Source organism: Diabrotica undecimpunctata, chromosome 7, assembly GCF_040954645.1.
Source record: "Diabrotica undecimpunctata isolate CICGRU chromosome 7, icDiaUnde3, whole genome shotgun sequence".
Classification (NCBI taxonomy): domain Eukaryota; kingdom Metazoa; phylum Arthropoda; class Insecta; order Coleoptera; family Chrysomelidae; genus Diabrotica; species Diabrotica undecimpunctata.
Genome location: NC_092809.1, coordinates 144,090,674 through 144,107,061, shown reverse-complemented (window position 1 = coordinate 144,107,061; position 16,388 = coordinate 144,090,674). Strand labels below are relative to the sequence as shown.

Here is a 16,388-nt window from a genome sequence, read left to right as displayed (position 1 = left end):
TGAAAACGCGCCATCGGGTTCTATTTTGGCCTTCACCTCATTCCAAGACTTTCCTTGGCCTTTTATCTCGTCCATGATGGATCTTCTCCAACTTTGTACTGGGCGACCTCTTTTTCTTTTTCCTTGGGGATTCCACTCTAGGGCAGTCTTTGCGATACTGGAACTATTTTTTCGGAGTGTGTGACCGATTCAACCCCACTTTCTGGACTTGTTCGGTCAGGTGTAGCAGATCCTCGTTTCTGATGGTGTTAGGCCAGAATATACGAACAATTCTTCGTAGACATTTGTTAACAAAGACCTGTAGTTTGTCTGTGAGGGTGTTTGTCACTTTCCAGGTTTCACATCCGTAGAGTAGAACAGACATGACATTTGATCGGAATATTCGGATTTTTGTCCTTGTAGTATACTCGCCAGATCTCCAAACAGGGTTGAGCGTGCTGAAAGCTTGTTGGGCTTCTCGTATCCTCATATGAATATCGTCTTCTGTACCTCCGTTTTCTGTTATGACACTTCCAAGATACGTAAAGTTTTCCACATTTTCAATCTGCATATTGTCGATAGTAAATAGCGTGTTGTTCCTTGCATTTATTCTCATGGACTTGGTTTTACTAATATTGATTTTCAAACCTATTTTATTGACTTCAGCGGAAAGTGTTTCCAATTGGTAAGCCAGATCTTGGAACCTTTGACCTAATAGGCAGATATCGTCCGCGTATTCTAGATCGCTTAGGCGTGTGGTTAACGTCCATTGTATCCCTCTTGGGTCGGAGTCTAGTTTGGAGAGAACATAGTCTATGGCTATGTTAAAGAGAAACGGAGAAAGCACGCATCCCTGTCTAACTCCAGTAAGTACGTCAAATTCGTCACTGTTGATCCCATTGTGTGTCACACTGCATTTCGCATCTGTATATAGTGACTTTATAATAGAAATTATTTTTTGCGGGATGTTTCTTAGCTCTAACATTTTTCATACAGCAGCGTGAGACAAGCTATCAAAGGCACGCTCAAAATCAACAAAAACCATGTATAGGGGTGTGTTCCATTCAACCGATTGTTTCATTATTACCCTCACAGTAATAATGTGGTCTATGCAGGAGGATTCTGGTCTAAAGCCTGCTTGATTAGCTCGAAATTCAACCTTGTTTGTTATTCTTTTAAGTATGATGGTCGTGAAAATTTTATTTATGACATAAAATATGACATATATATACACATATATATATATATACAGGGTGTCCCGGAAAATAGTGCGTTCCTTAACGATATGTGCAGATTGCAGCATTTAAAACAAAAAAGTCTTATAACATTTTTTTTATAAAGTTAACCGTTTTTAAAAAAAAAATTATTAATTTTAATCCATTTGATTATTGTTCGCAGAAAAGGAAATACAGCCAGTAACGTTGCGTTCCTTGTTATTCTTCGTTAATTACTGTAAATCAGCTATCATGAATCATCGATCGTTAGGCATAATATGTATTGATACTGATAACAGTGATAGAGAAAAAGCATGTATTTGTTTTTATTAAATATTTAAAATTGTTTATGACAAACTTTACCTAAAGCCTTGTTGTAATCTATGAAATAGACGTACATATTTTGGTTAACATCCAAGCATCTCTGGATTAGCACATTGGAAAAGATTTTGGTAAATGCGTTATGGTTTGGTAAAATCGTTTTACCTACAAGATGATAATTATTAAAGACAATTCTCTGCAGACAACATACTACGCATTTTTTAAATCTCTCTCTCTCTCTCTCTCTTTTCAGTCCTGATCCCCCGGAGGGAGTGCAATGGTCATTGCACAATAATGTCTTGTATTGATCGTCTCCATAGATATCTGTTTATGGTCATTTCTTTTAACTCATGCATAGGTCATGCATCGTTTGTATATTCCTGTAATTTGGTCGATCCATCTTGTTGGGAATCTTCCTCGTGATCTTTTGCCTTCTACCTGTCCTTGCATAATAAGTATTTCCATATTTTCTGTGTCTGCTCTCATAATATGTTTAAAGCATTTTAATTGTTGGAGATGGACTTTGCCGGAAAGCCGTTTGCTGACCTTTAGCTCGTATTTGGCTTTCGTTTTTAACCAAACATTTTTTTAATTACATTGTATAAATATGGCACTGTATAACATTCAACTAAAGTCGCTTTAAATATAATCAGTTTATTTAACTATTTTTATGTAATTTTCTCAATTAACAAAAATTTTAAAAATCAAAAGAAAACAAAATATTTCATAATTTGTTTTAATTGCTTATACTCAAACTCTACAGCTTTTGCAACTACTAGGATTAACAGGTACTGTGCTAATGATTTACAAAAAAAAATACTTCTTTCTAATTGTTTTATTAAGTTCTTTTTGTGCTTTCAATACAAATTTGCAGAATTTATGATGAAATCAGTCATATTATAAATAGGTAATGAGACTTGATAGAACGATTAAAATGAATCAGTATATTTCTGTCGTATTTTTTATTTTTTTTTAACTAAAATCTAGCTACAGAGACTATAAAAATGATAACACAAAATTTTTTTGGGGGTTTTGATTTGTAACACTGGATTTTATATATTAGGTTTTTATCGATTTAGTACAAAAAATAAAAAAATAGTTGTATAATAACCATTGTTTTATCGACGTTTCGGCAATATCATACTTGCCATTGTCAAGTCAGATTAGTTTTTTTAGATATTCACAGGGAACTAATCCCTTTCGATCTTACTCTTTATTTATCCAAAAACCTATAAATCCAGTACTGATTAAAAATTTTAAATAACGAACATTATTATACGTCTCTGTAGGTGATTGTACATTGTAAATTGTAAATTATTTTCTATCTTTTATAAATAAAACTTACACTTTCCCTCCTTCCCTATAGATGTCACCACAGTTCTTCTGGTGGACAGTCGCGGGAGGTCATCTTTTGGAAAATTCCTAAACGTAAAACCCGACCTCGGCCTTATCACCTCTACAGCCCGTACTTTTATACAAGAAGGTGTTACTACAGAGTACGCCACACAAGTACTAGGTACCACCCTCGACAATGGACGATTGTACGCTCATTTACTTACGAAAAGTTCTAGGGTACTATACGACGATTCCCCTTCGAAAGTTCACGAGCCTCTGAATAAAAAATGGACCATCAACGAGAATGCCTTAAACGTGAAGCCTTTTATCAACAACGTTGACTATGTTTCTCCTAGTCACGTCGAAGAACCTGTATTGTATACAACCAGAATATCAAATAGCAACACCGAAGAGACACCGGCTGCTCAGTTAGTAGATATTAAAAGTATAGAAGAAGAAATACTAAAAGAAGCTCCTTCAAACAACTACAGAGTACCATTCGAAGAATTAAAAAAGAATCCAGCGTCCCAATCTAATGTGAAAGTATTCAAAATTAGTCCTGAAATTCCAGACATTACTCACGAAAATATCATTAACCACAAAGAACCTAACGATAAGTTAATAATACGAAACAATTTTACACCATCTAAAGTAAAACCATGGGACAATTTACCGACTTTTACAGTCAGGAATGAATTCTCTCCATCAGGTCTGTCATTTTTGGGAGATTTGCCTGATTTTGAAGCTCGAACAGAAAGATCAAAGCTCACTACCCCTGCTGAAAGGAAAGCAAAACTTTTGTTTAAAGCCGGCTTAACTAAACCCAATGCTAGAGACTTGACCTCAATTACGTATACCGGTTTTGCCGACTTTACAACCACAGTTGGTGATACTGTTATAATATTTTCACCACATACTACAGAAAAAATTAAAGATACTGTCAAACCTACTAGGCTGTTACCACCTAAAATTAGCTCTTCAATTCAACCAACAACTACTTTACTAGCACCTCCGCTAATAACCAAAGTTACTACATTTTTATCACAAGAACCCCCAATGGAAACAAAAACGTTCAAAGGTCCCGAACTAGAAATGAAAACGACATTACCTACCATGGTTATTGACAAAACAGACCGAGTTAGAGATCCAAAAAGTCAAACAATTGAAGAACACATAGATATGGATGCTAAGTCTGCAGTTTTGGCGCACGAACAAGGCAAAGAAACTTCCCAAACGTTTACACCAGAAGTTATCCAACCGTCTGAGACACAAATATCTATGCTATCTACGCCATCTGAAGAAGATATCGCTAAAATATTTGCATCACTTCAAGCGTTACAAAAACAATCAACTCAAAGTTTAGACTCAGTTTTACCTTCTATTGAAAGTAGCATCGATGAAAGCAAGATACAGAGTACAGGAGGAGCAACTACTATCTTCTTTGACGATGATGTAATAGAAAGTACGTCAGTCCTCTTCACAGAAACATCTGTATCACTACAAGAAGAAAAGATAACTACAGAAGCAACCGAAACTTCACCAACAACGATAGATGATGAAGAATCTACCAGTGAAAATTTGTTAACCACTGAAACTGATTCAACTACTGAACCAATAAAACTCACAACCCCTGAGAATGAAGTTGATGTAATTTGTACAGACGGAAGCCAAGTTATAGCTACAACTGCTTACAAAACATTAACCTACCTCACCACATTCTTTATTCCTGCAGAGGATAGTACTACCACCTCTGTTAAATCAAATGAAGTTGTTTCAACAGAAATTGGTTTTCAGACTAGAGCTTGCCAAGAAATTGCACCAAGTTTACCAGTGACTACCCCTTCTGCGAGTCAATCTCCAACTACCACCGAAGAAATTACTACTACTCAAGAACAAAAGGTAGAAACCACCATTGATGCTGAAACAGAAAAAACCGAGACGACAACAACCGAACAAGAAATTACTACAGCAAAACATATCGAAACTACAACTGCTGAAGTTACAACTGAAGAACACACAGTCACCGAATCTGTTACAGAAGCTACAGAAACTACAACTGAAGATGGTGACGAACTAGAAATTATTTACAAAACCTTATACACCACTTATACTTATCTTACAACATATTTCCAAGAATCTACCTCATCTATATCCAGCAGAACAGTAGTCACAACCAATGTAGTAACATCCACTTTGGATCCCAAAATGGAAAGCACAATTGACTCACTAGAAGGTATCATGGATAGGGAAGAAAGTTCCAGCTCTAGATACAAAACAAAAACAGTATCATTTGAAGATCTAGCTAATATTACACCTACTAGCACTATACCTGTTACTCCAACTGTTAGTGTTATCGATAACGATGATGAACAAGAAGCTACACCTTCTTTGGATGACACAAAAATTAATGCTGTAGGTGTTAAAACATATTATACAACGTACACATATTTCACAACTATCTTTGTCGATGGTGAAACTGAGATCTCCAGTAGAACAGAAGTTTATACTAACTATGTAACGCCTTCTATACTGGCAACTGCTTCGGCAAAAGATTTGGAAACTACCAAACTAACAAACTTTTCTGAAGACGACGATAACGATGAAGCTGAGGACGATGAGAGCGATGATGAGGAAAGTTACACAAAGAAAAAACTTAAGCTGTTATCAAAAATAAAGCCTGAGAGCATCTACAACACTATATCCAGGCAAAAATCTGCAACCACGGAGAGTGAGGTCACTTCTTTTACTGAAGATTCTGTCACTACAGAAAATAATGAAATTTCCGATAACGGTCTTGATTTGAGTGAATACGAAACTATCTCTACAATGGTAACTGATGTAAGAAGTTCCACTTCAGAAGGTGACAGAAGAATAATCGATAATTTAGACAAACGTAACGTTCTATTGGATGATCAAATAGTATCTGAATCAAACAATGACTCGGAAATATTGCCTTCTCCTACGTTACTACTACAAACCAGTTATACCACATTCACTTACTTCACCACAATGTACCATGGAACCACCTCCAGTAACGTAGTTAGCAGATTAGAAACAGTTACTAATGTAGTTACGCAAACATTAGAGCCAACTCAAATAGCCACCACTGAGGATCCGAATGCACCGGTAACATATTTTACTACATTCACTTACTGGACTACTCTGTACAAAGAGGGTACCACAAAAATTACCAGCAGAGAAGAAACAGTTACTAACGTTGAAACTGCGTCTATTAAACCTACCAGTACTTTAGCGTTTATAGTACCAACGGCGACAACTGACTTAACTACATCTTCAACCGAAGTAGAAAGTGTTTATCCAAGTACCGTTGGAGAAGATGCTCTTACAACTTATTACACTACTTACACGTATTATACTACTTCTTATATTGGGGATAGTACTGTTTTGAACAGCAGACTGGAAACAGTTACCAATGTTTTGAACAATACTTCTGATATAGACTCAAACTTCATAGGACGAGCTATTGGGTCTTACGATAAAAACAAAATAGCTAATTCTGATAAACCTACTTCCAATGATAGTAGTACTAGTACCATTAAACCAACTGGTCTACTGTCTACTATAGTGAATACGATAGAAAATAACGGTACTACCACAGTGTTATCAACAGATGTTTATGGTACTTATATAGATGGACTATATGCTAAAGTACTAGAAAGCTCGTCAAGCATCCTTACTAGTGAGATCAAAGCATCACCTGTGAGTGAAACATTGAAGCCCACAGGAGTAGTAAGTATTAATCAAGGAAAAATCGTAGATGCTGAAGGTGTTAGTACATTATTCTACACAACACAAGCAATTGGGACGTATATAGATAACTTATATGCCCAGGTAATTGAAAGTACCAGTTCTCTAACTGTTGACGAAGAAAAGAAAGCAGGTTTGCCTACAGATTTGCCTATTGCTCACAGAACTGGTTTAGTAAGATTAATAGAAGGTTCCATTGTTCAGAACGATACAACTACATACTACGAATCCAAAGTGCTGGGCACTATTATAGATGGACGGTACGCTCAGATCATAGAAAGTACTTCTAGCTTTTTAATCGGTCAAAAAAGCTCGATTCAGCCTAATTCTGTAACTGAAATTCAGCCTTCCACAACACAAGGTCCTGATAAGAATATTGTTGCAACAAAACTTGTGTCACCTTCTCCAGTAGCAATAGAAGGTTCAATAGAGGATTCCACGAAAATTGATGATGAATCCACGACTGAAGAAAATGAAGAGGAAGAGGAAGATGACAAAGGTAAAGGAAAGTCAAGACTAACATTCCAATCTAAGAAGAGAACGTTTACTCCAGCAATTAGACCTTTTGCTTCGAGGCAGCGCCCATCTTTTGCTCCTAAACGTAAACAATCTGGACAAAGTACAGCAGCTACGATTACGAGAAGTGATTTTACTCCTACAGTGACAGCAGTACCAGCTTCTAAAGCTAATAGATTTGGAGGTAGAAGATCCTCATCGGGGGCAAATACTATCAATCCAACAGCATCTGGTAGCAGAAGATTCTCTCGAACAAAAGGTCCCAGTTCATCTTCTTTTGGTGGTAGACGAAGTAGCTCTTCAAGAATTCAGCCTACAAGCGCATTTGGATCTAGCTCCAGAAGAACTGGATTAAGATCATCTAGTGGTTTTCCCAATCGTTCTAGTTCTTTGTTCGGAGCTAGACCAAGAATAAGACCAACTTTAGCATCTGGATTGGTTCGGTCCCCAAGTTCTAACGTAATAAGCGAGACACCTTTAGATGATGAAAATAGTATTACTACTTTAGTTACTGAAAATCCTGCCGAAACAGCTGAAGCAGGTGAAACTACATTGGAACTTCAAACCACCACTGAACCTTCTTCTAGACGTAGTCAAAATCCTCTTTTGAAGTTCAGAAGGCCCCCACTAGGAAGAACGACTCCAACAAGAACTGCAAAAGCTAGAACAAGTGCTACTAGGCCTGTAACTACTAGTACCACCACCACAACTACATCAAGACCTAAAACTACTAGAGCTAATAGCTTATTAAACAGAGCCAGATCGAATGGTTTGTTTCCAAGAAGAAACTTATTTACTACTACATCAACAACACCTCCTCCAAAGGAAGAAGATGAACTAAGTGAAGATGATTTAGTTGAAGAAGGAGATGCTGAGGAAGATACTGATTATGAAAGTTCTTTGAGGAATACACAAACCGCTGAACCACCCTCAACAACCACAAAGGCTTCGGTTAGTAGAGGAAGATCATTTAATAACGTTCAAATCAAACCGTTTTTCAGAAAAAGGACAAAAAGAGATACTTACTCGAGATTTAGGCGACCGACTGCTAAAACTACTTCCACTACAGAAGCAGAAGTAATTGAAGAAAAGACTGAAAAACCGGTAAAGGCTGTAACTAGAGGTAAATATTCTACTCGAAGCAGAACGAAATATTCCACTTCTACTACTACATCGACTACTCCCGCTCCTAGAAAGAGAATATCTCCCAGTAAAGCATCACCGCAAAGCAGGACTCAATTTACGTTAAGAGAAAGTGATAAGAGGTCCAATTTTAAAAGACCTACTGCAGCTAGTCGGGTAACTAGACCTACCACACCAAGAACTGGTGGAACGAGATATAGAACTAATGAAAACAGTAGAAAAACAAATGGTAATAACAGGCAGATAGCTAGAACTACTGTTAGAAGTAGAACGAACCCAAGACAGAGACATCCTTCTAATGAATTTGACCAAGACAATTTTATTCACCCACACAATGATGGTACTATAACAGTTACGCATCAAATACCAACAGAAGTAACAATACCTGTTGTTAATGGTAAAATAACAGAGTACAAAAATATTATTACAGCAAAATACAGCACTGAAGTCTTAAACCCAAATCAATATTCAACTTCTATTAATGCTCTTGGTAAAGATGTTACTGTTTTACTGAGTGAAAATACTGATATAAACAACGGAGCAACTTTAATAACACATTTCGTGCTTAAAGAAACTCCAACGACGAGCATTACTTTTACACCAACCTACATTAATAGACGCAAAACATCTTATAGGCATGTACTACCTAGTACTGTATACGAAGTTGAACCTGTTGTAAACACTATTCAGCCAAATCTCGCACAAGCACCACTGGCGAATATATTATTATCCCAGTTACTCTTGGGAGGTCTACAGCCACAACCAAATGCTTTGTTAGGGTACCCTCCACCAGGATTAGTACCACTAAGTCCTACAACAGAATTTAAAACTCGAACAACCACCTACGTTACTACTGTTACTAGTGAAACATCCACGGTTATACCTTTAACATTCAGAGGTAAAGAAATTCTCACTACGATCATTGATAGTAGTGTAAACGTAGTAACAGCAACAGAATTCTTAACGGATACAGTCGTGGTAACACCAACTCTAGGATACCCTCCTCCACAACTCAACACAGCGTTACTCATACCACTTTTACAACAACAGCTGCAACAGCAACAGCAGCAAACTCAACAACAGCAGCAGTTCCAAAGACAGGTCCACTTAACTAACAATTTGCCAACACCTGACAATGTCTATAATTTAAATGACAATGTAGATGCTCAAAGCTTGTTCCAGGAACAAGAAAGGTTTAATTTAGCTATTGAAGATGAATTTACAGAAATTCAAAAGCCAGTGGAGATCGAGGAAGATGTGGAGCCTACCACGAAACGAAAGATTAACAGAAAAAGTAAAAAAATTAAACCTATTCTGACACCCACAGAACGACCCAAAGAAACAAGTATTGTAACACTATACGTATCTGGACGAACACCAGGGGAGTTTACAACCCTATTGTCCACTATAATAATTGACGAAGAAAACAATAGCAGATCTAAAAGAGAAATTAAAGTAGAACCTTCAAGGATACTACTAAATGCGATTATAAACGATGGGGAAAGTTTTGACGATTTTATAATGGCCGGTGTTAAAGATGTACCTTTAGAAACTTCAGAAGTTGCAACCGAAACTGAAAGTCTAGAAAGTATAATAGGGGACGTTCAACAGTACATCACCACCCATGTTCCCGATTCTAGCAAAAATGTAATGTATGTAAAATCATCTGTGCGATCAGATGATTTTTTAGTCTAGAAGACCTTAGCAGACATACCCCCTTCATGCCAAAGGTCATAGCTTCTCTTAATAAAGGGGGAATTCAACAAAATTCAGAAATACATAGATATAAGCGTCAGGTGACACAATTAGGCAGTAACAATTCCAGTAAAAAGAAGAGAAGGGTTGTGAAAAAATTGACTAGAGTGCAATTGGTATCGAACAGTACATTAGACGATAATGATAATCAAAATTTAGAAGGTAGCATTAGAAAAATAAATCAAGAAGCCACAACTAAGAGAAAGCTACGTAGGATAAAAATTAAGAAGAAGAAATTACGACAGAATATTGTTTTGCAGGATGATCAACATTTACAAGAAGCCACTAAGCCCAGAAAAAGAATTGTAGTCACAAAGAAGAGACTACTAACTACAAACAAATATTCTAATAGTGTATCCTACAGCGAAACTGATACACCACTTACTAGTACAAAAACGTATCCCTATCAGAATATCAATGAACACACTAGAGGAAATTATGAATATGAAAATACTTCAGAAGAGAATGAAATTGGTGATTATTCAGATGATGATGATGACGGTGAAGAGAATGAAGATGATGAATATGATGATGATAGAGAAGAAGTTGAAGATGAAAATCATTTAGACTACAGACCAAAATACCTAGACGACGAAGACTACGAAGATACAACAGAACAAAATGAGATTGTGACGCTGAAAGAATCCGATTTTTTCTATACCAATTTTGAAGATGAACCGTTGACCACAGAAGATTTGATACCTCCAACGGAGGTATATACTGAGAATCCAACAATATTTACTAATGACTCGAGAGCAACTGAAAGTGTCAAAAATGAATTGAGTACAGAGAAAGAAGTAACAACAGAGGAAGAAAAAGTAACTACTTTGATGACTTCTGTTGAAACAACTGAGCAAGATAAGTATGTTACGAAAGAAAGAAATAATTTATCTATAGAAATAACTTCTGAAACAGATAAAGGCAGCTCTGTGTCAACAACACCTGATGTATCATCGACTGAAGCAACTTCCAAACGTAACTTAGAAGATATTACTGAAGAAATTGAAGACATTAACGACACACCAACTTTTCAAAATATTCCTGAGTACGAACCCTATTTCCCAGAACTAACCGAATCACTGGATGCTCCCATTATCCTCTTCAAAACAACAGTTCTATCTTCTATCGAACTATTAACTAAAACCGTTGTACAAAGCAGACTAAGAACCTATACTTACGTTATAACGACTAAAGCAGGAAACGAGCAAGTAGTTACTTCCACTACCGAAGTAAAACCTCACACAAAAACGACAATTACTACCGAATCTATCACTCGACTTACTACATTAACACTCTTAGATATAGACGCAACAAGTACCTTAACCAGTCCACAACAATCTATATCTTCTGTTCTGGATAAATCTCAGTCTGTCCAAGGTGAGTTATCTTTTGTATAAAATTTGCTTCATTAAAACAAAATTAATTTGGTTATACACAGCGTTTTTGTATTTATTATTGTTCACAAAGAAAAACAATATTTATACATATAAACATTAATAAAATTCGTAAAATAAAAATTGCAAGGCAAAACAGACGTTGATAAAGATGTTAATAGAGACATGGGGAATCTAAAATTTGCATTCCACGACATGTCTCCTCAACTAAGCATCTGCGTCTATATCGAAGCCATTTTAGTGTTGCTTCTTAAAGACAGAAAAGATTTATTTTTCACGTTGAGAAAGCCTATGAATAGCTGTTCTGATGAGCCCTATTAGGGCGAAATACGTATAAACAGATACATAGACACTTTGTACGTGAAATCAAATCTTGACTGTCTTTTTCAATTAATAAAATTGTTAAATAGTTGTATACAGCGCGTTCCAGTTAAAACGAGACTCTGGATCTGACTCTCTTCTTAGAGTACGAAGTTTATTTTATGGTTTTATGGCTCTAGGAGAGATTCTTAATAACGTACCAAAAAATAATTAAAGCTACCAGTGCGTTGGTTGTTTCTGTAGCATATTTTAATCTGCAAATCGAAAATACCTTCATTCCTCTTTTTCTAAGTATATAGCTCTTATCTTTGTTGTAATATTTCTTTGAATTTGATTTAATCAAACAAAAATCATCTAATAAAAGACTTTAATTTTAGTATATGACATCAACGCTTTGAAGGAAAATATCAAGAAGAAAGAATTTAAAACGGAAATAGAGAAAAAATTCGAAACACATAATCTAACTGATTATGATAACTGATACAGCCGTGAGGTATGGTCACTGAAAGAGAGAACACTGTCAACGCTGAAAGCGACGGAAATGGATTTTTGGAGAAGAGCTGCAGGAAGATCTAGAAGAGAAAGGATTACCAACGAACGCATTAGAGAAATGATGGGAATCAAACGAACAATCACAGATGACCTAACAACAAAACAACTTATCTGGTTCGGACACATACAAAGAATGGACGAACAACGAATGCCAAAAGAAATACTAAAGTGGCAACCAGAAGGAAAGAGAAAACGAGGTAGACCGAGAAAAAGTTGGAGCGAAGGAATAAATAAAGAACTGAGAGAGAGGGCCATAGAAGAAGATCTATGGAACAACCGGTCTAAGTGGCGATTGGAAGTCGGAAAACGGCGGAGAACGTTATAAACCGACAAGTACTAGTATAATCTAACTGATGAGCAAACAGTAAAAGAATGACACATAATAAAGCAATTTCTACCTCGAGTTTTTTTAATAAGTTAGTAATTTCTTCTGAAGTAGAGGCTAGAAGTGTAGTGTGGTCTGCGAAACGCAAGTGATATCAAAAATTTACAAAACAGAAGGACTTCAAGGAAAGACAACACTGGTATTTTCATGATGTGAAAAATGTGTCATTTATGTGTCAGAAAAAAAGGGCAATAATGTATAGAGAGATTACGGATGAAGTTCTTCGAGTACTATACCTTGTGTATAGAGAATTGTTTGACTTTGGACATAGTTTAATAACCACAAGTTGTTTCATACAACATCTTACAAACAAACATTCTGGTGTCTGTTTAAAGAAGCAAAGGCAATGAAATATTAACAGATATTGCTGGTAAATTATTAAAAATGACTTAGGAAAAGTTAAAAAATGGGAAAGTTACATTGAAATAGTTTAAGCGATTGAAGAAGCACCAGCCATAACATTAATCAATATTATCAAAAGTAAAATCAAACAAGTTTTAAATTACCCAAAAAAATGGAAAACTGAATTGGTAGAAAGACATTATTTCCTACTTTCCGTGAGTTGATGTTGAAGAATAATTTCTTTCCATTTGGAAATTTCTAGTCAATTTTGTAGATGGGTTCATGTGGTCATAAAGCTTTTTCTTGATTTGAATCTTCGTGCTGTGGGCTCATAGAGTAAATATCGAGAGTTTTCAATTTGTTTCTTTCGTTCAAATCTTCAGCAACTTCTCTTCTCCCAGGTGGAGTGATACAATAGATAGCTTAATTATAAATCTAGTTGGCTCGTTGATACTACATCTACCTTATAAGTATGTGCTGATTCTTATTATACTGGTGCAGCAAATTCTGCAGCCCAAACAGAGAGTACAAAGGTCGATGATTGAAGACTAGAAGAGTGTGTGGCCCATTTATTTATTAAAAAGTTACGAAAAATATTTGTTTGTCAGTTTGCCTTTTAGTTTCAAGCAATAGTTTAATCCAACCTGAGAAACTTGCACACTCCTTAAGTATAAACTAGGGTGATACAATTCATTGGAACAAGGAGGATTCTTCTTCTTGATGTGCCTATCCGTTACGAATGTTGGCGATCATCATGGCAATCTTTATCTTATCTGCAGCAGCCGGAAAAGCTTGTATTGAACCAGATTCTAAGGTTCTTTAACCAAGATGTTCTTCTTCTTCCTGGACCTCGTTTTCCAAATATTTTTCCTTGCAGGATGGCTTGAAGGAGAGCATATCTGGATTCATTTCGCATAATATGTCCGAATAATTGTAACTTTCAAGATTTGATGGTGGTAAGTACCTCTCGGTTCTTATTCATTCTTCTGAGGATCTCCTCATTTGTGACTCGGTCAGTGCACGGGATCTTAAGTATTCTCCGATATAGCCACATCTCAAATGCTTCCAGTTTTCTGCACATATTCATGGGCCATAAATGTTCACGGGCCACGATTCAACACTATAAAAAGGACAGAGAAGACGTAACATCGCAGCATTCTAACTTTTGTATCAAGAGAGAGGTTGTGACTCTTGAAGAAGGCTTCCATCCGATTGAAGGTGGATCTAGCTTTTCCGATGCGTGCTCTAATCTCCTGGTTGTTGGTCCATTCTTCATTTATTATGGTGCCGAGGTAGTTGTAGTGCGTAATTCTTTCTACCGGGGATTGGTTGACGTAGAGTTGACCTTCTGTTATCCTTCACAAGAAGGATTAACTCAAGTAAACAAGAACTAACCGACCCTATTGAAGCTGGCAATGGAATTAGATAGGGATATTCTCTGAGTCCTCTATTGTTCAACCTGATTATAGATGAAATATTAAAAAAATAAGAATTAAAAAAGGATACCAAATGGGAAAAAACAACTTAAAATAATCTGCTATTCAGACGACGCATTACTACTCTCTCAAAGTGAAGACGATTTACAACGTATGCTGCACCAATTTAATATAACCGCCAGAAAATTTAACATGATAATTTTCCGAAAAAAGACAAAATCCATGGATACAACAACAAATTTGCTAAGATCTAAATTGGAGCTATAAGGTCAGATAATAAAACAAGTGATGGAGTTTTAATATCTAGGTATCACATTATCTAGCTACGGAAGGCTCGAAACTGAAATTAAAGATCTAGTAAAAATAGCAAACAAAGCCGCAGGCTGCCTTGAATAATAAAACAATAGGGAGAAATAAAAATATCGGGAATGAAATGAAAGGCAAAATTTACAAAAAAATCAGACCAATAATGACATACGCGGCAGAAATACGATCTGACACAGGGAGGACAAAAAGGATGTTAAAAAAAGCAGAGATGAAAACACTTGGAAAAATTGATCGTAAGACACTATGGGACAGAGTTAGAAGTACCGATATATGACGTAGATGTAAGGTGGAAAACATCAAGAACTGGGTAAGAAATAGAAGAGTAGAATAGAACGATCATATAAGCCGATTGACAACAAATAGAGTAGTAAAGACGGCAAGAGACGGTTCCCCAATAGACGATCAGTAGGAAGACCACGAAAACGATGGAACGACAACTTACTGGATGCACATTAAAAAACAGTGAGTCATGTCTACATAAAAGAAGAAGAAGAGAATATTCCAGATCATCTACTTTCCCCCTGATAGCGCTCTGATGCGCTATAGAGGCTCTCTTATCAGCAAAGTGCTTCTCGTGTGGGAGTCCTGGGTACAAGTCCTCCCACACGAAATCCTACCCCGAACAATGCAGGCCAGTGTAAGGCGATCTATTCCTCCTATCTTTAGTGACTTATTATTGATCTTTTAGTTTCAAATAATACTCTTTGAGTGACACTATGTGATTATGACAGAAGATTGCAAAATATTTAGGAGTAACATATGTTTCAAAGGTTTCCTCACATAATTGAATGTCCTGCTTCTACTTTTCTTCTTTGTTACGATGGTGTAAGTAACACATTTTGATATTTTTGAGATTTGGCTTGAGAAATTATGAAAAAATAGGTGTTTTAAAAGAAGTAATGTAGTGGTGATATAAATATTTCTCCTTGCTATATATCTCAGGGGTGCTGATACCGGTACAGCATTATTTATCTCCAGCTTTAAATGTCTTACTACAGTAAATTTAAATAATAATTTATTGAAATTCGCTAGTTAATGCTTACTGCCCTCAATTAAATTTATTTTTTTTACGTTTTTGCCATTCAGTACAATTTAAGATGGCAAATAAAATTGTTATAAATAGTTGTTTATTATTTGTGTTTTTAAAAAATTTTTATAAAAAACGTTAATTATGACAATAAAATGTTCTGCCTTTTTTTGCTGTATATAACCAAATTGACCTATGTATTGTATAGAACTTTTAGATTATTTTACTACTTTTGAAAATCTTTCTTTCATCTCTATTCCAAATTTAACAAAAAATGTAAATATATCTGTAGTATATTTAGAAATTATGTTTTTTGTTACTTTGAATAAAAATTTCTCGGATATGTATTTATTATTCAAAATTGTAGTGGGAAAATTATTACTAAAATCAATAAAATGTTAGAAAATTACACTATAGTCATTTTCACGTCACTGTAGAGTAATATTGTTTTTAAAACCATTCTAACCATAGATGGATTTGCTAAATTATTTTGATACATGTATTCAATGATTAATTGCGTTATCTGCTGTTAACGGTGGCCTCCATTTCTATATAGCACAGACATATAAAAAA

The 16,388-nt window shown here is 35.7% G+C and overlaps 1 protein-coding gene across 3 annotated transcripts in view; it reads left to right on the top strand.

Moving 5' to 3' along the window:
* LOC140445966 (uncharacterized) overlaps positions 1-16,388 on the top strand; it is a 270,222-nt gene that overhangs the window by 226,048 nt on the left and 27,786 nt on the right. For 2 of the 3 annotated variants that reach the window (XM_072538433.1, XM_072538432.1), the window contains exon 1: positions 9,846-11,408. The exons of the other annotated variant lie outside the window; for it this stretch is intronic. In XM_072538433.1, the coding sequence (XP_072394534.1) occupies positions 9,998-11,408 (1,411 nt within the window). In that variant the 5' untranslated portion in view covers positions 9,846-9,997. Of the gene's footprint in view, positions 1-9,845; positions 11,409-16,388 lie in introns of those variants that run through there. 3 annotated transcript variants of the gene reach the window in all.